The sequence below is a fragment of the Mobula birostris genome, chromosome 25 (assembly GCF_030028105.1).
Source record: "Mobula birostris isolate sMobBir1 chromosome 25, sMobBir1.hap1, whole genome shotgun sequence".
NCBI lineage: Eukaryota > Metazoa > Chordata > Chondrichthyes > Myliobatiformes > Myliobatidae > Mobula > Mobula birostris.
In genome coordinates this window covers 18,451,287-18,473,551 of record NC_092394.1, presented here as the reverse complement: position 1 = coordinate 18,473,551, position 22,265 = coordinate 18,451,287, and the positions used below count along the sequence as shown (strand labels likewise).

The 22,265-nt window shown below is 40.6% G+C and overlaps 1 protein-coding gene across 3 annotated transcripts in view; it reads right to left on the bottom strand.

The window, feature by feature from the left end:
* nek8 (NIMA-related kinase 8) overlaps nucleotides 1-22,265 on the bottom strand; it is a 98,609-nt gene that overhangs the window by 52,402 nt on the left and 23,942 nt on the right. For all 3 annotated transcript variants that reach the window (XM_072243724.1, XM_072243722.1, XM_072243723.1), the window contains 7 exons: nucleotides 21,079-21,287; nucleotides 20,810-20,889; nucleotides 17,314-17,498; nucleotides 14,618-14,765; nucleotides 9,938-10,014; nucleotides 7,488-7,605; nucleotides 1,187-1,337 (listed from right to left, as the gene is read on the bottom strand). In XM_072243724.1, the coding sequence (XP_072099825.1) occupies nucleotides 1,187-1,337; nucleotides 7,488-7,605; nucleotides 9,938-10,014; nucleotides 14,618-14,765; nucleotides 17,314-17,498; nucleotides 20,810-20,889; nucleotides 21,079-21,287 (968 nt within the window). The remainder of the gene's footprint in view (nucleotides 1-1,186; nucleotides 1,338-7,487; nucleotides 7,606-9,937; nucleotides 10,015-14,617; nucleotides 14,766-17,313; nucleotides 17,499-20,809; nucleotides 20,890-21,078; nucleotides 21,288-22,265) is intronic.

Sequence of the window (22,265 nt, the reverse complement as noted above, 5' to 3'; positions counted from 1 at the left end):
CTTTTGCTTACTCTTACATAGTTTTTTTTAAGAGGTAGAGCAAATCTTCTGGATGAAATCTAATACCAATCCTGTTACTTCCACTAACTGGGATGCATCGGGAATGTTTACATTTTAAGACGAGAGAAGCTGAAAGACAAGAAGATATCCTGTATTTCAATAGACTGAGGATGGCGAAGAAAGGAAGCATATGTAGGACATTTGAAACAAGGCTTGGAATGAATAAAAAAATTCAGAAAAGCATTGACCATATCAGTGTTGACTAAACAGCATCTATAGGAAGAGGTACAGTTGACGTTTCGGGCAGAGACCCTTCGTCAGGACTAACTGAAAGAAGAGATAGTAAGAGATTTTAAAGTTGGAGGGGGAGGGGGAGATCCGATATGATAGGAGAAGACAGGAGAGGGAGGGATGGAGCCAAGAGCTGGAAAGTTGATTGGCAAAAGGGATATGAGAGGATCATGGGACGGGAGGCCTAGGGAGAAAGAAAGGGGGGGGGGGAAGCCCAGAGGATGGGTAAGGAGTATAGTGAGAGGGACAGAGGGAGAATAAGAAGAGAGAGAGAGAGAGAAAAAAAATTAATAATAATAATAAATAAATAAATAACACCTTATGTTCTGTCTGGGTAGCCTCCAACCTGATGGCATGAACATTGACTTCTCTAACTTCCGTTAATGCCTCACCTCCCCTTCGTACCCCACCCGTTATTTATTATTATTATTTTTTTTCTCTCCTTTTTCTCCCTCTGTCCCTCTCACTATACTCCTTGCCCATCCTCTGGGCTTCCCCCCTCCTCCTTTCTTTCTCCCGAGGCCTCTCGTACCATGATCCTCTCATATCCCTTTTGCCAATCAACTTTCCAGCTCTTACTCCATCCCTCCTCCTCCTGTCTTCTCCTATCATATCGGATCTCCCCCTCCCCCTTCCACTTTCAAATCTCTTACTATTTCTTCTTTCAGTTAGTCCTGACGAAGGGTCTCGGCCCGAAACGTCAACAGTACCTCTTCCTATAGATGCCGCCTGGCCTGCTGCGTTCACCGGCAATTTTTATGTGTGTTGCTTGAAATTCCAGCATCTGCAGATTTCCTCATGTTCAGTGTTGACTAAATATAGATTGAGTGACAGACATCACCTAGGAGATCATAAGATTATTTTGATATCGAGTCAGGGAATACTTGTTCAATACCTATTGCTCCCACAGGCCAAAATGTGATTCTGCGTTGTAAGGATCATTGAAGAATCAATTCCACACAAAACTTTCTGGGCTTCATGCTCTGCTGGAATGTTCACTTGTTGAGGGGAATTATGCGACTCCTGAGTTTCCAAGCCAAGCCGACCTGTTTTAGAAATGGAAAAAAAATTACACAGACTGTACATCTCTCACATTTGAATCATCCACTTTATGACTGAATGCATAAGCTTTTTAGCAATCCTGTATTATGCCAACAACTATTATGTGATTAGAATGGAATTGGATACCTAACCTTTTGTATCATATGCCAAGTCATTCTTTAAAAGCTACATTATGAAACATAAAAAAACATACAGCTAACATAAGCAAAATAATCATTGGGTGGATGGATGGATGGATAGATTTTTGAGCTCAATTGAGGACTGCACATTCTGCAGTTAATTAGCAAGGGGTTTAATGTACATCTGTAACTCACCCTGACCATCTGTCTTTTTTTATGTAATATATAGGTTAATTTTGCCTTCTGGGGGAAAAAAAAGCTACCTAACAGAACTGACAGTTGGAAACAGACAAAAGACCTGCAATAGCTGGAAAACCCAATGACAGGGAAATAGTTGAACATTCTGCAACTTGCACTTGAACAATAAGGAGTTTCAGGGGAGCATGAATAGTAGAAGGTGAAAACAGAACTACTTATCTCATCAATATGAAATACTAATTTATTTCTCAGTTTTCCATTTGGCCCATCAAACTACTGATTCCCACCAGTCCTATTCCCCACTCATTTCCCTATAACTATTTCAAAGGTTCATTTATTATCAAAGAAAACAAGCCTGAGATTCTTCTCCAAGTAGCAACAAAACCAAGAAAAAAGGGCAACACAATTGTCAACACCCAAGTTCCCCTCCGCTGCACGAAACGCAACAAGAACATCAGTTCCCAAATACCCCCTCTCATCACAAAAATACAAACAAAAACACAACAAGAATACCAACTCTCAACCCCCCCCAGACGAAATGCAAAGAGAACATCAGCCTCCAAATACCTCTCTCCTTGCACAAAAAATGAACAAAAACACAATAATACCCACCTCAAACCCCCTCTCCCCACACAAAATGCAAAAAGAACATCGCCCTCCAAATCCCCCTCTCCCCATACAAAGAATCTAACAAAAAAACACAATTAAGAACATCGACCCCCAAATCCCCCTCACCCATACAAATAATGAGAAAGAATGGATGAAAACACAGAATATAAAAAACTACAGGACTGAAAAAAAAGACCATAGTCCATAGTCCAAATCTATATCCATATCGAAAATACAGAAAACCTCAGTAACATCCTCCGAGCACAGTGGCAGGCCACACTGACTCCCCTCTCTGGCAGTACAGCAATCTCACCAGCGATTAGAAGGCAGGCAGCCGGAGTTCACCTTCTGCATTTGTCTCAATGTCTCAATCACCCCTGTTGTTTTATTCAGCAAATAATGGAAGCTTTAATGGAGTTGAACATCAGCCCGTGTCCCCCCACAGCCTCATGCTCGATCACCCAAACGATCTCCAGACTACAAATCACAGGGTGCAACAGCTCCTCTCATATACCCTGATGTTGAAATCGGCCACCCTGCCCAGAGGTCATTTACATTCGCCAATTAACCTACAAGCAGCTCTTCTTTGGGATGGGAGAATAAACCAGAATGTCAGGGGGGAATCTCAAGGTCATGGAAAAACATGGAAATTGCAGGTTGAAAGTTCCCTATATCAGGTTTGAACCAGCACTGCCTATACCCAGCAGTGCTATCCATTAAGGGAATTAAGGAATGTGGGGTTAGCCCAGGGAAGTGGCACTGAGATTAAGGATCTGCCATGAGGTGTTGAACAGCGGAGAAGGCACAAGCAGCTGAATGATCCACTACTGCTTTTAATTTTATTATCTTCAGGGAAATGCACATTCTATGCACTTAAATCCATTTTCCTCTGACCTCTCTCATTAACAATGTGTTTTCTCCCACAGAACTACGCCTCACGGGATATTTTTGTTGCCTTGTGTGCCATTCTTTGTAACAACATTCTAGAAACTGTTGTGCATGAAAATTCTAGGATCAGCAGTTTCTGAGATAGTCAAAGCACCTCATCCGGCACCAACAATCATTCCAGAGTCAAAGTCATTTCAGATCACATTCCTTTCCAATTCTGATGTTCTGAACAACAGCTGAACCTCTTGACTACTCTCATACTTTTATGTATTGAGTTGCTGCCATATGATTAGCAGATTAGATATTTGCATTAATGAGCAGGTGTACAAGCGTACCCTATAAAGTGTAGCTATGTAATATTTTATGACACACTGCACTTTGTAAAAAAGGAAGTATAAACAATATAAATTTAGAGAAATTTCTAAATAATATGTTACTAGATGATTACATTTACAGCTGCTGGCTCATCACATCTACCTAATATTTGGAAGTTTTTCTGTACAATTAATATTATAGTGCAATAAGTGCAATTATGAAAGCTGTTCTTTTAAGAATATCAAGATTTGATTTGATTAGATTAGATTTTAAAAGAAGCCATTCTGCCCAACTGGTCCATGATCTCTAAGATTCCATCTACACTAGTCCCATATCCCTCTAAATCCCTCTAAACCATATAGAATTGTACCTTTTAAATATTGCTGTTTATTTATTTCATTTTTTTATTTAAGGATGCAGCACAGTATCAGACCTTTCCAGCCCAATGAGCCCGCACTGCCCAATTACACCCATGTGACCAATTAACCTACTAACCCATATGCCTATAGAATGTGGGAGGAAACCAGAGCATCCGGAGGAAACCCATGCGGTTACGGGGAGACCATACAAACTCCTTACAGATTGAGGTGGGAATTCAACCCAGGTCACTGCACTGTAATAGCGATATGCTAATGCTATCCTACTGTACCATTTCACTACTGTACCCATTAACAACAACGATATAAATAATCTACTTGAGGTAGTTGAGGGAGAATTGTTGACCAACTAACTTGGATTTTATTCAGTTCTATTACAAGACCACCTTCAATATTAAAAAAAATGTGTCATGGAATAACAAATTCCTAGGGCAAGGCTGTATGTAGACCTCACAGTAAATTAGCAATAAAAGCAAGACCTCCAATACAGCACATCTCTCCAAACCAGATTAAATTGAAGACAGCTTTGATGATGAAAATAAAAACTATCAATGCACATCTTTAATTTGAAAAATAAAACCAAGATATTAATATTACCACAACTCATACTGCATTTACTTTTAAGTTGGATTTACTTTTCAATGTTGGGCAAATTACACTGCATGTATAATAGTCAAGTATCAACCATATCAATATGTCCCAAGATGTGATTAAGTTACTGGAAAACTAGTAACTGGACCATTGAGCTGGAGGCATGAGTACGAATCACACCACAAAAGCTAGGAATTTAAATTCAAGGAATAAATTGTAATTCAGTAATGATGACCTTGACAACCCTATTCCCAACCCGTTTCTCCTTTCAAGGATACAGCACTCAGTTCTGTAGGTACTAGCTGCTAGATTCCCATTTTGGTATGAGAATCTGGATAAAGGTATCTGATCTTTGGAAGTGTCATTATTCATCACCTGATAACTACAAGGACACGCTTTTCACTGAGAACTAATACATGTTTCCAACAACGTAAATGGTACTGTGAGTTTCTGGCACCTTTAATCCAAACAACTGGCAAGTAAACTGAACAGAAAAGTATTCCTGCCTCCAGACTTAGTTTTTTAAATATAAATGCTTCCAATAAAACAAGATCAGTAACCAGAGGTCAAACTTAACTGACAAGAAATCTAGTCAAGAGATTTTGTTTTGTACAGACATGTTCAGAATCAGAATCAGATATTATTGTCACTTATATGATATGAAATAAATGCACTGCCTAATGGCTATAGATTTAGATTCAATAATGGCGTGCATACAGGAAGTTGTAGATGGGTCATATTCTGCATGGAGGTCGGACACCAGTGGTGTGCCTCAGGGTTCTGTTCTGGGACCCCTACTCTTCATGATTTTTATAAATGACCTGGATGAGGAAGTGCAGGGGTGGGTTAGTAAATTTGCTGATGACACAAAGGTTGGAGGCATTGTGGATAGTGCGGAGGGCTGTCAGAGGTTACAGCAGGATATTGATAGGATGCAAAACTGGGCTGGGAAGTGGCAGATGGAGTTCAACCCAGATAAGTGTGGGTTCATTTTGGTAGGTCAAATATGATGACAGAATATAGTATTAATGGTAAGACTCTTAGCAGTGTGGAGGATCAGAGGGACCTTGGGGTCTGAGTCCATAGGACACTCAAAGTTGCTGCGCAGGTTGACTCTGTGGTTAAAAAGCATATGGTACATTGGCCTTCATCGATCGTGGGATTGAGTTTAGGAGCCAAGAGGTAATGTTACAGCTATATAGGACCCTGGTCAGACCCCACTTGGATTACTGTGCTCAATTCTGGTCGCCTCATTACAGGAAGGTTGTGGAAGCCATAGAAAGGGTGCAGAGGAGATTTACAAGGATGTTGCCTGGATTGGGGGGGCATCCCCTATGAGAATAGGTTGATTGAAATCGGCCTTTCTTCCTTGGAGTGACAGAGGGAGTGAGGTGACCTGATACAGGTGTATAAGATGATGAAAGGCATTGATCATGTGGATAGTCAGAGGCTTTTTCGCAGGGCTGAAATGGCTAGCATGAGCGGGCACAGTTTTAAGATGCTTGGAAGTAGGTACAGAGGAGATGTTAGGGGTAAGTTTTTTTACGCATAGAGTGGTGAGTGCATGGAATGGGCTGCCGGCGCAGTGGTAGAGGTAGATACGATAGGGTCTTTTAAGAGACTCCTGGATAGGTATATGGAGCTCAGAAAAATAGAGGGCTTTGGTAATTTCTAAGGTAAGGACATGTTCGGCACAGCTTTGTGGGCTGAAGGGCCTGTATTGTGCTGTAGGCTTTCTATGTTTCTCTGTAAGTGCAGTATATGTATATAAATAACTGGAAGTCTATAAGAATAGAGAAGAGAGTGGAACGAATTGGATTACTCTTTCAAATAGTTTACACGAGCATCATTGACTAAATGGCCTTCTCCAATATTTTGAAGTTCTACGATTCTATTTGTAATCCGATTTATCTTTCAGTAGACTCCAGCTTAAATACAAACTGAAACAATGCATCGTAACATCAAATAACAGGCTTGTTTTATGATCTGAATACAATAATTAGAGACATATGCTTCTGGAGGTTTGTTGTATGTCACTGCCCTGGGACAAATATTTTGTCCATTAGTAAAAAGAACATCAAGGGCTACTTATAATCTTAAATTACTGACCACCAAATAAATCTGGAGCCTTATTCATTGGTGCTGCAGTCATAACAGGGCACTGTAACCTGCTGATAGTGAAGTGTACACGTACAGATAAATCTGTCCTTAATGACAGATGGAAAGACCGCAACAGGAATGATGAACATTGCTCTTGGCATCCAGCTGATGCCTTCATTAACACAGCAAATGTAAATCTGATAGAATGCCTTTGTCTGCCATTTACTACTCCAGACCTTTGCACTGCTGCATGTTCCGCTTGGCTCATACAGCTTGAGCAATCACGCTCTGGCTCCATGCTAGCTCTACTGAAACTGGTTTGCTTAATCTGGAAACAGAAATAAATACACCGGTAAAACTGTGTCTCAATAGTCCAAGAGGAATTAAGGAGGCAGTATTAGCTGTGTAAGTAGAAGAAGGCTGCGAAAGAAAACTTCGATCAATCGAGACTAAACAAGCACAAGTATTTAAATTTCCTATGAATTAGAAAACAGGGTGTGACCTTGAATTTTAATAGTGCATTTGCAACATTATGTTAACAGGCTTCGCAGTTCTCATTGCTATTCCTGATAGAAGTCTATACCACCTTCATTCAGCAAAAATTTGCATCTCTGCAGTTCTCCCCAAGAGAGAAAGAAGCTGTAAACAGTAGTAACCACACAAGAGCAAACAACATGAAACAGGAAAATCAAGTGAGAGCATGCCAAGAATGTGACCATGAACTAATGATACTACCTGCACTGTTAAGGTTAAAAGCTAGGCAGCTGGAACAGCTTTATGCAGAAGAATAACTCAGCATGGCGTACTTGTGTTTTAAAATTACTGACCAAGTGCATTTTGCTTAATATAATTGTTTCTGGAAGACCTAAAGGAAAGGTCATGCTGTTCATTTTTTTTTAAACAGAAATTCCGTATTTCAAACAAAAGGATTTCTCACCATTGTCTCCTCGTCCCCATGAAAATACTTCTCGGTCATTGGTTGCTGCCAAAACATGTGATGCACCACACGAAACTTGGGCAATCTCAAAGCCAAGCAGTGCCTCGACAATTTTTGGCTGTGGGGTGGAGGTTGAGAGACATGTGGAAACATAGTGGTTAAGTACATTAGTTGTGAAATGTGATTTCATTGACGTTAATACAAACTTTAATTGTGGTTTCTTGCTCTTCTTCCACTGACTTCCCCCTGAAAAAATCTTATTTTGGAAGGCTTTGTTAAACGGTATGGGAATCGGAATGATGCCAGAAAATATTTTCTTTTAAACAAAATTATAATTCTACTCAACACACACAAAATGCTGGAGGAACGCAGCAGGCCAGTAAGCATCTAGAAAAGGAGTAGAGTCAACATTTCGGGCCAAAACCCTTCGGCAGGACGTTTCCAATTTTCACTTGTTATTCCACTTTCTGTGGTGAATGACTAAATGCTCGTGACCTTCTAATACCTCATCCAGGTACAAAAATTTTGCATACAAACACATGAACTTGGAACAGGAGTAGGCCACTTGGCTCGTTAAGCCCGCTTCACAATTTAATAAGATCACGGCTGATGTGATTGCAAACTCAGCTCAGTATTCCAGTCGACCCATTCACTCTCGGTGATGATCAAAAACCAGAGGTATAGCTGATCATCTATACCTCTGCCTCAAAGATATTCATACTCTGCTTCTAATGTCCTTCAAGGAGGAGAGTTCCAAAGATTCATGACTGTGAAATGAGTAATTTCACTTCATGTCTGCCTTGAATGCCAGAATAACTCAGCAGGTCAGACAACCCTTCACTTTCAAGCAGTTCTGAATTTTACCATTAAGTAACAATCTCACTACATTCATCCTGTCAAGACACCTCAGGATCTTGTACATTTCAACTAATTCCCCTCTCATTAGTCTAAGCTCCAGTGGATACAAGCCTGTGCACTATTTCCTCAAAAGACAACCCACCCATTCCAAATATGAATCTAGTGAACACCTTCTGAATCACTTACAATACATTTACATCCTTCCTTATGAAAGAAGGCCAATTACATACACAATGTTCCAAATGTGGTGAGATCGATATACTTTATAACTAAAGCATAATTTCCCAACTTTTGTATTCAATTCCCCCAGCAATAAACAAGAACATACTGTTGGCTTTCCTAATTACTTACTGTACCCGCACATTCAATTTCGGCAAATCGTGCATAAAGATACCCAGATCTCTCTGTATTTCAGAGCTCAACAATCTCTTGTCATTTGGCTGATATGCTCGATAATTATTTTTTCTGTCCAAATGGACAAATTTTCATTTTCCCACATTATATTCTATTTGTTATACCTTGGCCCAGTCAGCCTAAGTCCTTTTGTAGCCTTCATTTGTCCTTTACACAACCTATGCTCCTATCTATTCTTCTGTTATAACAACAACAACCACTTAGCCATAGAGTCACAGAACACTACAGCACAGAAACAGGCCCTTTGGCCCATCTAGTCGATGCCAAACCATCAATCTGCCTAGCTCCATCGACTTGCACCCGACCATAACCTTCCATACCCCTCCCATCCCTGTACCTATCCAAACTTCTCTTAAGTGTTCAAATCAACCCTGCATCCACCACTTGTGTTGGCAGTTCATTCCACATTCTCACCACCCTCTGAATAAAGAAGTCTCCCATCATATTCCCTTAAACATTTCATTTTCACCCTTAACGCATGATCTCTAGTTATACTGTCACCCAACCTCATTTGAAAAAGCCTGTGTGCATTAACCCTATCTACAATAAACGTCTCATAATCTTGTATACCTCCATCAAATCTTCCTCAATCTTCTACAGTCCAGAAAATAAAGGCTGAACCTTTTTAACCTTTCCTTACAACTCAGGTCCTCAAATCCCAGCAATATCCTTGTAAATTTTCTCTGCCTTTTTTTCAGTTTTATTTACATCTTTCCTGTAGGTAGGTGACCAAAACTGGACACAATATTCCAAATTAGAGCTCAGCAATGTCTTATACAACTTCAACATAACATCCCAACTCCTGTTCTCAATACATTGATTTATGAAGGCCAAGCTGCCAAAAGCTTTCTTTATGACCCTATCTACCTGTGACATCTATCTATCTACTTGTATTTACACAGCATCTTTAGTGGCATTTCACAGGACTCAAATTGATAGGTGACAAAACATCGGTCAAAGGCAGGTTTAGCGAAGAATTGTGGAGGCTGGATATCAGTCAGTTGAAGGTATGGTTGTAATTGGCAGTGTGATGACAAGTCCTAGTAGTTGTTCTACAGTGGGAACGTTACTGTCTAGTTTAAAATGCCAGAGGCAATTAGACAGCAAAGGCTTAAACATTCAGGAGGGAGAAATACTAAGTCTTAATAAAATGAGGTATGCAAGAAAATTGTACTCACCTGTGTGACATCATTAAAACTACCATGACCCAGACAGCCATTGCTACCATTTCCAAAGGACATGATTATCCCTCTGTCTAAAATAGGTCAAAATGAAAGAATTAATTGAAAAGTCTGTCAGAACTGTTCTGAGCATTTAGGCCCTCTTCAGCATATTTCATTGCAGCTTTTAGTTCAAAGCAGCAATTTTTTCTCTCTGCTTGACATAATTCTATGCCTTTTATCTGATCGCACGTTTACTCCATGCTGAACATTTGGTTACAACATGGGGGTAATAATCTTCAAAAGGGAAAGAAAAGGCTTGACTCAAAACGTTAAATTAACTGTTCATATTTAAGTCCTCCAAGAGGGCCACAACTTGCGTGCCTCATTGACCCAGAGAGCTATATTGGTTGTAGTCAGAGCTTCAGGCTTTGGCCCTTGGCTGGGTCACCCATGCCGAACCGGTCAAAGGGTCGAGCCCAAACTAACAGCAGTGCATCGGTCCTCCAGGTGTGGGGGTTCAGCTCTGGGCTAACAAACCTGACTGGTCAAAACAGAATTGTTACAAAAACAACATTGAAGATTGCTTCTATAACTGTGTGCAACTGTATGGATAAACAGAGATGGAGGACTTTCATTGTTGCCCTAAACGCCAGCGGCGTAACAGGCAGTAAGACAGTCATATTTTGGTTTGTTCATTTTTTTGGATGATCAATTGCAATTTCAAGTAAACAAAATAGAAGACTAGAATTCATAGACTTAGTTAAAATTCTCCATATATATGAATGATATTAAACGAATCTCTTCAAATAGATCTCAATGTTTCACAGTCCCACATTGGGAAAGATATAACAGACTTTTCAATGCACGTTCCCACCTGCTTATAGCTAACGAAACTTCACTTAACATTCCAACCCACCCAAAAAACAGAGGGATTGAGAAATATAAAACAATTGAAATAATGCTTTTGCTAATATATTTCATTGTTCAATCTCATCCACTAAGATCATAAAATAATTTGATTATTATAAATGAGAATGGTCATTCAGCCCAATTTAGGTCATCAACTTTGGAAATTAAAATTGGTTATTGATCTTTGGACAAGGTTAATAAGGAGGAGGTTATTTTTCCATCCAGTATTATCCCCAAATTATACTGAAATCAGCTAAAACAGTTTCTACTTTGTGGTTTTGTTAATCATCAACTTTTTAAAAATTTCTGTTTTTGCACTACTTATTTTAACTATTTTATATGCATATATATTTACTGTAATTCAATTTTTTCTGTATTTATCATATATTGCATTGTACTGTTGCTGCAAAGTTAATAAATTTCATGATGTATGCCGGTGATATTAAACCTGATTCTGATATTCATCACTCAAAGTTTCTCTCCACCTCACAGCATCCCAAGAATACATATACAGAGTATTGTACCAGAATGCTGTCCCTGACAAAGCGAAAATGAAACAACACGGATTTAGGCACAACAAGCACTGCAACTGTCTTTCTGTAACATGAGCTTTCATTGATTCAACAGACTGAATCTTCACTTGTTTAAGCAGCTAATATTTTCTGTTCCAAACCAGATTTCAGTCAAGTGAAACTTATGCAAGGTCCTAAGTGATTTCTGTATTAATGAATTGTGGATGCGCTTTGAAGTATCAGTTTATCATCAAGATTAACATGTGGGCTTTATCACTTTTATTATGTTTTAGCAAGCAAAATAGAACGTAGATTAAAAATTTTTGAAAAGACCAAATTAGAACAATCAATGCACACAAAATGCTGGTGAACGCAGCAGGCCATGCAGCATCTATCGGAAGAAGTACAGTCGACGTTTCCGGTCGAGACCCTTCATCAGGATCCTCAGATCCCATCGTCAGCTCCTGGGCCCTCAGAGGCTCCATCTTCCTCTCACCCCAACCCTCCCCTCTCCACTGACACAAACAACCTCCCTCCCCCCTCTGATCCTAGCTCTCATCCGTGCCGGGTCTTCACCATCCCCTCCGACCTTCCACTCTCTGAGGCAGAGTGCTCTGTCCTCAGCAAGAGCCTCACCTTTGTCCCCCTGCACCCACACCTCAGCGAGTTCCGCATGCGCGATGACACTGAATTCTTCTTCCGCCAGCTCTGTCTCTGAGCTTACTTCTTCGGCAAGGACCCTCCTACCCCCACTGATGACCCCCTTCTCTCGTCTTCAACCCTCCTCCTCTTCATGGACACCCCGCTCTGGTCTTCTGCCTGCTCTGGATCTTTTTATTGCTAACTGCCGACGGGACATCAACCGACTTCACCACACCTTATTCCAATTCCAACCTCACCCCTTCTGAATGCTCTGCTCTCCACTCCCTCTGCACCATCCTAACCTTACCATAAAACCTGCTGATAAGGGGGGCGCTGTAGTAGTCTGGCGTACTGACCTCTACCTTGCTGAGGCACAGCGACAACTCGCTGATACCTCCTCTTATTTATCCCTCGAACATGACCCCACTAAGGAGCACCAGGCCATTGCCTCCCACACCATCACTGACCTTATCAGCTCTGTGGACCTCCCATCCACTGCCACCAACTTCATAGTTCCCACACCTCGCACTTCCCATTTCTACCTCCTACCCAAGATCCACAAACCTGCCTCTCCAGGTAGACCCATTGTTTCAGCTTGCTCCTGCCCCACCAAACTCATTTCTGCATACCTCGACACTGTTTTATCCCCCCTTGTTCAATCCCTTCCCACCTATGTTCGTGACACTTCTCATGCTCTGGAATTTTTCAATGATTTCAAGTTCCCCGGCCCCCATCATCTTATTTTCACCATGGATGTCCAGTCCCTATATACTTCCATCCCCCACCAGGAAGGTCTCAAAGCTCTCTGCTTCTTTTCGGATTCCAAACCCAACCAGTTCCCCTCTACCGCCGCTCTCCTCTGTCTAGTGGAATTGGTCCTTACTCTTAATAATTTCTCCTTTGGCTCCTCCCACTTCCTTCAAACTAAAGGTGTAGGCATGGGCACCCGTATGGGTCCCAGCTATGCCTGCCTTTTTGTTGGCTACGTGGAACAGTTCATATTCCAAGTCTATACTGGTATCCGTCCCCCACTTTTCCTTCGCTACATCAGTCCTGACGAAGGGTCTCGACCCGAAACATCAACTGTACTTCTTCCTATAGACGCTGCCTGGCGTTCCACCAGCATTTTGTGTGTGTTGGTTGAATTTCCAGCATCTGCAGATTTTCTTGTGTTTGCGAAATTAGAACAATTGCTGCAACTACAAAGCAAAGATGCATACATCAGGGTGCTCTTCAGTTTTTTGTAACTGTGTATTTTTCTGCTATCATAATTTATGTGCTGTGTGGCTGTTGGTACTGTGTTTTGCACCTTAGCAACAAAGGAAAGCTGTTTCGGTTGGCTGTATTCCTGTGTATGGCTGAATAACAATTAAACTTGAACATGCATTTCAACTTGAATTAACTACAACTCAGCATTCAATACTATTAACCCTTCAAAACTAATCAATAAGCTTCCAGTCCTAGGCCTTAGTACCTCCTTGAGCAGCTGGATCATCAATTTCCTCACTTGCAGACCCCAGTAACATCAGATTGGCAACATCTCCTCCATAATCTCCCTCAGCACAGGTGCACACAAGGCTGTGTGCTCAGCCCTCTGTTCTACTCACTCTATACCTATGACTGTGAGGCTAAGCACAACTCCAATGCCATATTTAAGTTTGCTGATGATACCACTGTCACTGGCCAAATTAAGGGCGGTGATGAATTAGCATATAGGAGGGAGATTGAAAATCTGAGTGGTGCCACAACAACCTCCCATTCAATATCAGCAAGACCAAGGAGATGATCATTGACTTCAGGAGGAAGAAACTGAAGGTCCATGAGCCAGTCCTCATCAAGAGATCACAGTGGAGAGGGTGAGCACCTTAAAACTCCTCGGTCATATAATTTCAGAGGATCTGTCCTGGGACCATCAGCTAAGTGCCATTACGAAGAAAGCAGGGCAGTGCCTCTTGCGAAGATTCAGAATGCCATCTAAAGCTTTGACAAATTTCTATAGATGTGTGGTGGAGAGTATATTGACTGGTTGCATCGTGACCTGGTAAGGAAACACCAATACCCTTGCACGGAAAAGCCTACAAAAAGTAGTGGATATGGCCCAGTTCATCACAGGGAATGCCCTTCCCACTCACGGGAAAGTAGCATCCACTATCAAGGACCCCCACCAACCAGACTATGCTTTCTTCTCATTGCTGAAGGTGGTACAGGAGCCTCAGGACTCACCACCAGGTTCAGGAACAGATTTTACCCCTTAACTATCAGGCTCCTGAACTAGAGGAGACAACATCATTTGCCCCAACACTGAACTGTTCCTGCTGAAGTTGACTCACTTTCAAGGACTCTTCATCTCATGTTCTCAATATTTATTGCTTGTTTTATTTTATTATTATTTTTCCTCTTTCTTTTTATATATGCATATTAGCTATTGTTCGCCCTGCTGGGGGCAGTCTTTCATTTATTCTATTGTGTCTCTTGCCAGCAATCACAGTATTACAAGAGATACTGTGATTGCCTGCAAGAAAATGAACCTCAAGGTTGTATCTGATAAATTTACTTTGAACTGCTTTAAGTCCAGATAATTTCTAAACATCCATCATATACATAAACATAGCGAAGTATCCAAAAACCCTACCTGTAAGACACACTGTAAAAAGGTCTCCGCAAGAAACATGCTTGATTGCCACTCCAGACTGACCTTCTAGAAATCTAGAGATAAACTGCGGTTGGGCCTGATCTATGCAACCTGGGAGGGATGCATCTCCAGCACCTCCGGGAAAAGCCTGCAAATTAACAGAGATTAAAGAGAAGCAACTGTCAGGCTATTTAATCTTTCATCTGGAAGACATTACTGCTACAAAGATTAAACGCCTTCAGTACAATAGAGGTGTTCTGGACATGGTTTGAACACACTAGATTGTGAAATTAATGCCCGATATTAACTGTAATTTACCTTTATCATCTGTCCCAACATTAGGGTTAATGCCAGGACTTAACCACAGATTCCCAGTTTCCAATAAGGATGTTAACCTAACTCCGTCGAGGCATCTTCCAGCTGGCAACATATGCTAACAGCTGATCCAGTGGACTTCACAGACCTCCCAAGCCTATGGCAGAATAAAATTGGCAATTGGCATAGCAGAAACATTGAGATTCTGCAAATGCTGAAAATCCACAGCAACTCACACAAAATACTGGAGGAACTCAGCAGATCAAGCAGCATCTACGGAGAGGAATAAACAGTCGACGTTTTGGGCCAAGACCCTTCATCAGGATTGTATAGACGTGGCAGTCCTTATTCAAACAAATGGCAGACCTCAACTTAGCCCATTTTAATTCCACTTCCCATTCTGGCATCAGTCCATAGCCTCCTTTACTGCCACAATGAGGTCATCCTCAAGTTGGAGGAGCAATACCATCTGAATACCCTCCAACCTGACAGCATGAACGTTGATTTTGCTAACTTCCAGTAATTTCTTCCCCCACTCCCTTCTCTTTGTGTCCATCCTCCACTCTGACTCTCCTCTACTCCTTCTCTTATCCTTACCTGCCCAACATGGTGCCTGTCGTGCCCTTCTTCCTTCCCTTTCTCCCATGGTCCATTCTCCACGACTATCAGATTTCTTTATTTTTTTACCTCTTCCACTTATCACTTCACCTCCCTTCAAGCGTTTTCACCCATCACCCGCCAGCTTGTCCCCTCTTCCCCCCCCCAACACACCCCAACCTTCTTATTCTAGCTTCTGTCCCTTTCCTTTTCTAGTCTTGATGAAGGCCCGTTCTCAGCCAAAAACAGCAATTGTTCATTCCTCTTCATAGATGCGCCCTGACCTCACCACCTAGGCCATGCATTTTTCTCACTGCTGCCATCAGGTAGAAGGTAAAAGAGCCTGAGGACTCGCACCACCAGGTTCAAGAACAGTTATCCCTCAACTATCAAGCTCTTAAATAAAAGAGTGATAGCAACACTCATCTGTTGAAATGTTCCCACAACCAATATTCTCACTTTAAGTAAGGAGGGAGGAGAAGATGGCGCAACGCAGCGCGCGCGGCCATTCCAAATGAATATCGTATGTGTAACTAGGGGGCCATGCACAATCCGGATTTGATGGAGACAGCCGTGAGAAGCATGGAGGAAGATCTGGAGAAACTTCTGAAATGCCTGCTTCGCTGCCGCTGCTACCGTGCGATCGAGAATCTCCGGAGACGAAAACCCCAAATCCTCGGCTTTGCCTATTGCCTGTTACCGGGGCCGGGGTCGAAGCGCTCGGCAGAGATGGTGCTCAGTGCTCGGTGTCAGAGAGCTGGTTGGAGGCTCAAAGTTTTCGGATGGACTCGGAGTCGGACTGTGGTCGGATGCTTCCAGGATGCTGCATCGGCAAGTTGGCGGCGCTGAAGGTTTACCGTCTGCGTGAGATGATGGGACTTCTGAGAGACTTTGAGACTTTTACCGTGCCATGGTCTGTTTTTATCAAATTACGGTATTGCTTTGCACTGTTGTAACTATATGTCAGAACTATGTGTTTTTTGTTAGTTTTGTTAGTCGGTTTGTCATGTGTTTTCGTGATATCATTCTGGAAAAACATTGTATCATTTCTTAATGCATGCATTACTAAATGACAATAAAAGAGGACTGTGTGTCCTCAAATTCTAAAAAGTACTCTTTATCTTGTTATTTCATGTTCTCATCATTTATTGCCATCTATTTATATTTGCATTTGCACAGTTAGTTGTCTTCTAGGCTCTACTTGACCTTTCATTGATCCCGTTATAGTTACTATTCCATAGATTTGCTGAGTATTCCTGCAGGAAATATAATCTCAGGGTCGGATGTGGTGACATATAAGTACTCTGAATTCCTCCAATATGTTGTGTTTGTTACTCTAGGAGGAATATGTTTTAATATTTAAGTTAAATGTAATTATTTTAATTGATTTTTGGTGTGTTGCTGTGCTTTTGAACTGTGCAAATAAAATAAACTGTAACAAATAAAATATTTTACACTTTGAAGCAGTATTTTTATTTGAAATTTGTCACTTGGGAATGTTCCAATCACTCAATAGCTCCACCATATTGATAGCTTTGAATCTGAGCACTGGAGCTCATTAGATGTTACAGAGGGTCTCTAAGTGCAGCAGGCTGCTTGAACTGAATGGCCTCTCTGCTCTGAGGCACACCAAAGTAGTGGGAAATGGGCTTCCAGCAGAAGGCCACTTTGGAGTTCACACTGAAAAAAGCAACTTGGCGTAGACAAGGACAGCTAGCTATTTTTGGACAAGGAAATAGCTGTATGTTTTATTAACTCTTCTATGCAGATTTTTTAAAGCTTACCTCCCACATGATAAGTCGTCCTGATCTGGTCACCCCTGCCTTTTGAGTTCTCCCTGCAGAGACCTGTACTACTTCAGTATTGAGCATTGGAAGCCGGAGTGGAGAAGCAATTCCACTTCCCCAGGTGTAGACAATAGAAAGGGGGGGAGGTATTTCTGTCTTACTGGAGTTTGTTAGCATTGCACCTATCATCACAGATATACAAGAACAATTATAATTCTAACTTAAACACACTGTACTTATCAACAAGCATGTTACATAAAGTTTCACAACATAGTTATCGAAATTATATGTACTAATAACAATCAAACATGAGGGAAACTTGCTGACCAATCTTTGAGCAATGGACATTTTCAGTAGTAAAAATCTTGCTCTTTCAGAAAGAGCAGCACCAAATAAACAGTAAAATATTGTTCTTCCCAGTAACAACAGTGGTGTTGGGTACAGAGATAAAATCTCAAATTTGGGAGCTTTGATCAAATTAAGAAGCATGGTTAACTGTGAAGAAAACTATAAGTCATTCACAACATAATCAAGGATGATGAAACCCTTAATTAAATTCATCTACTCAGAATAACCACCGTATTCATTTAATTGCTTCTTAAATAATTCCAATACTTTCACTTCCCAATTCCATCTGGCAGCAATTCCAAATGTTGACCACCGTTTATCTGAAGAATAAATTCCTACTATTACTTCCACCTTACCTTATTGTACCTTCATGCTTAATTTTAAGTTATATTTCACCCATTCTTCTTCAACTAACAGAACTCCATAACATCACCTCATTAGAGATTTCCTCGTGTTGACCTCATTAGATAGCTATTTTTCAGAGCAAAATGCTTATTTCTTCTAAGCTTTCTCAAAATTTAAATTCTGGAACTTTAATTACTTACTTTTAAAGTTCAGTACTCAAGTAATGTAGTTTAATTATCACTTTGTATTCTTCTGTTCCATTTAAATAGATCAACATTTATTCTACTTTAGGAAAACAGAGATAAACTTGCAGATAAATATTCATGAATCAAAATATGGGAAGGTACATTTTGGATTTAAGAATAATGGATTGCTAATGAATAATGGATTAAGAATAAGAGTTTTAAATATTTTTATATAACACTTTATTCTTTAGAACTGTTGAACATTGTTTTTTGTTGCACAGCAAATTCCTAACACATGCAAATATATACGGCGAATAAAGTTGATCCTTGATCCCTGAATGGAATACAGGAACAGATCGATTTTCCACGGCCACTTTGAACTAAGCATCTTTCCCTTAAAGGATAACAATCAATTTTAAGTATTAAGATACACAACGACATCTTCCTCCTCCTCTTTATCGCTGCAGCTAATACCTCCTCAACCTCAGTGTGACTACGTACATATAGTGCACAGTTGTAGAATTAAAAGAAGATAATTCAAATATATCACCAGTCTGGCTCTTCATCAGAATTTTGCTTCCTTAAATATTGACCCCATTATTTGGTGCCAGAATGGAATCTACTAGGTAATTACCATGTTAATCACAGCTAATCTAGGTACATTTTACATAATTATGTGTAGAGTTTTATAGTGCAAATTATCTTTTATTTGCTACAATTTTTCTGAAGAAATAATGCTTTTATGAGAAGACTATTGGAGATTAAGTTATAAATTCAGTTTGGTGACATCTGATTAAATACTTTAATGTAAAGAATAGGACTGTTTTCTGTGAGTACTGAAGTATGTCACATTCTGGGTCAGACTCAACAGCTGGCATTGTGGTCTTCATATTCTGTTAGAATGAAATCCTAGAATTTACAACACCTTTGAGACTTCTAGTTCTCACAAACACCAATCCTCAGCAGTGCAGAAGAGGAAAGAGCATTCGCAATATGTCCATGTGTTACATATTACCCTATCGATAAACCTTTCATTACTCCCAACCACATGCGTAATCTGCAGTCCCAGGTATCAGTTGATAATCGCCCAACAATCAATGACAAGCTGCCATTGGCCAACACAATAAGAGTGTTCTGTAAGTGTAAGAAGTAAAGACAGAAGTATATGCAAAACTGCAAACAGTGATTTGTGTAGAACACAAAAAAAATCTCAGGGCACCAGATAACCTTGAGACTGCATTCAAATCGGTGGTAAATTATGCAGTAATTTAGCCACAAATTATGGAATCTTCCTAGTCATCAAAGGAACCAAAGTTGTTTGTCAGGGCAGTCCACTTTCCTCCCATTTTCCGAAGACATACGCGTTAAGGTAGTAATATGTGGGCATGCTGTGTTGGTGCTGGAAGCATTCCGACACTTGAGGGCTGCTCCCAGACTGTGTTGGTCATTGACACGGTGTAACACATTTCATTGTATGACTCAATGTGCATGTGTCAAATAAAGCTTCTCTTTAATCTTGCAAACAACAGGAATTCTGCAAATGCTGGAAATTCAAGCAACACACATCAAAGTCGCTGGTGAACGCAGCAGGCCAGGCAGCATCTCTAGGAAGAGGTACAGTCGACGTTTCAGGCCGAGACCCTTCGTCAGGACTAATTGAAGGAAGAGTTAGTAAGAGATTTGAAAGTGGGAGGGGGAGGGGGAGATCCAAAATGATAGGAGAGGACAGGAGGGGGAGGGATGCAGCCAAGAGCTGGACAGGTGATTGGCAAAGGATCTCCCAGTGGCCACACATTTTAATTCCACATCCCATTCTCATTCTGACATATCTATCCACGGCCTCCTCTACTGTAAAGATGAAGCCACATTCAGGTTGGAGGAACAACACCTCATATTCCGTCTGGGTAGCCTCCAACCTGATGGCATGAACATTGACTTCTCTAACTTCTGCTAATGCCCCATCTCCCCCTCGTACCCCATCCGTTATTTATTTTTATACACACATTCTTTCTCTCACTCTCCTTTTTCTCCCTCTGTCCCTCTCACTTTACCCCTTGCCCATCCTCTGGGCTTCCCCCCCCCTTTCCTTCTCCCTGGGCCTCCTGTCCCATGATCCTCTCATATCCCCTTTGTCAATCACCTGTCCAGCTCTTGGCTCCATCCCTCCCCCTCCTGTCATCTTTTATCATTTTGGATCCCCCCTCCCCCTCCCACTTTCAAATTTCTTACTAACTCTTCCTTCAGTTAGTCCTGACAAAGAGTCTCGGCCTGAAACGTCGACTGTACCTCTTCCTAGAGATGCTGCCTGGCCTGCTGCGTTCATCAGCAACTTTGATGTGTGTTGCTTCTCTTTAATCTATTTATCACTACGCTAATTGCCTTTAGCTACTGTAATTCTGGCTCAAGTTTCTCAAGTGCTTTAGCAAGCTATTCAACTGAAAATGTTTCACTATGGGTAGCTCAGCTCCTTGAGGACAATTAAGGATGACCAATAAATCCTCACATCCCAAGAAGAAATAAGAAGTCTAGTTAAATAAATTGCCCTGATACAAGTGTATATACTCATCACTAACTTCAAGTAGAAGTTTCATCACCATTTCTAGGCTTCTCCTTACCTCTTGACCGAGCACTGTTAACCCTCCCACCTGTCCGCCTGCCAGAAGTAGGTGCTACTGCTGATAATGGCTTTTCAATTCTGTAAAAGTAGATTGGAGCCTATGTTAATTTCCATGTAATCATTTACATCTCCCGAAAACAAAATGAAATTTTAAGTTTACGTATTCAATATTCAAATAAAACTTTATATTTTAAATTTGGAAAGCGATGTCAAGTGAAATAATGAATATAAACATGTTCAGGTGGTAAATTAATCCATACCACTGACCTCCGCATTTTGACACTGCCAATGTCGGTGTAAAGGTTCAGCAGAGCCCGGATGCAAATCGGCTGAGCCATTATCTCATTGAGCTGGGGGCGCTTGGAAGGATCAAGGCTCAACATACTTAAAATCAACTGGCGTAGCTCAGGGCTGTACTGGTCAGATATTGGTGCAAACGTCCCACTCATAATCTTCAGCACAAGGGCTGGGAGGTTCTAAAAAGACAATCAAGATTTATGAACTGAAAAAAGGTATATGTACTTGTCAACTGAAGCCCTTCAATTTAATAACACTTTCAGTACAGAATGAAGTACCTTCCATCTAACAGTTAGATTCAAGCAATCACAGCAGCTTTTGTGAAATAATATGATGAAGATGGTAAAGTAGCAGTCTGTAGTTCTTGTTTTATCAGCTTATCAACCTTTCCGTTGAAGAAGCACCATGGAATAAAAACTACATTTCACTGGTACTTCATCACAGTGATAAGTTAAAAGACCTTTACTTGAAAAAAAAACCTTGGAATAAAAATTACTTTTTACCAGTACTTCATCACAGTGATAAGTTAAAAGACCATTATCTGATTTTTACAGGGAAATAACTACTCTCCATTTCCTTCTGTTAACATACTCGGCTTATAAATGCAATGCTATAACTATCAGTAATATAAATTGAATACAACTGCAGTAACCAATATGCTCTCAGCCATTTTCTGGTCAAGCTCATTGTACAGATGTCTTTCAGACCTCACATATATTATTCAGAAACTTATTAATCAATCTTATAGCATAAAAAGTATTTTCAAAATCACCACTCAAATGTTTAATATAAAATCTTTATCACTCTCTAGGCATTTTCAGTACTCTTGACATGTTAAAAGTTTTCTATTCAAGCTTTCTCCAAAAGAGCCTTAAACCAGCACTAGCTCTGTCACAACAGATGTATCTGACCACTACCGCTTCACCTTCTTCACATAAACAATGAATTTTCAAAAAATGTAGAAACCTTCAGCATACATAGTCCTGTCACATGTCCAGTCACCCAGCAACATTTTCACAGGATATCTTGCATAAGAATCGACTTAGCACATAGCTCTTCTGTTATTTCAACTGCAGCTTAAGTAAATATGGTTTCTTTTTACTCCCAAACATGAAAATATCTGTAGACCCTGGAAATCCAAAGCCACACACACAAAA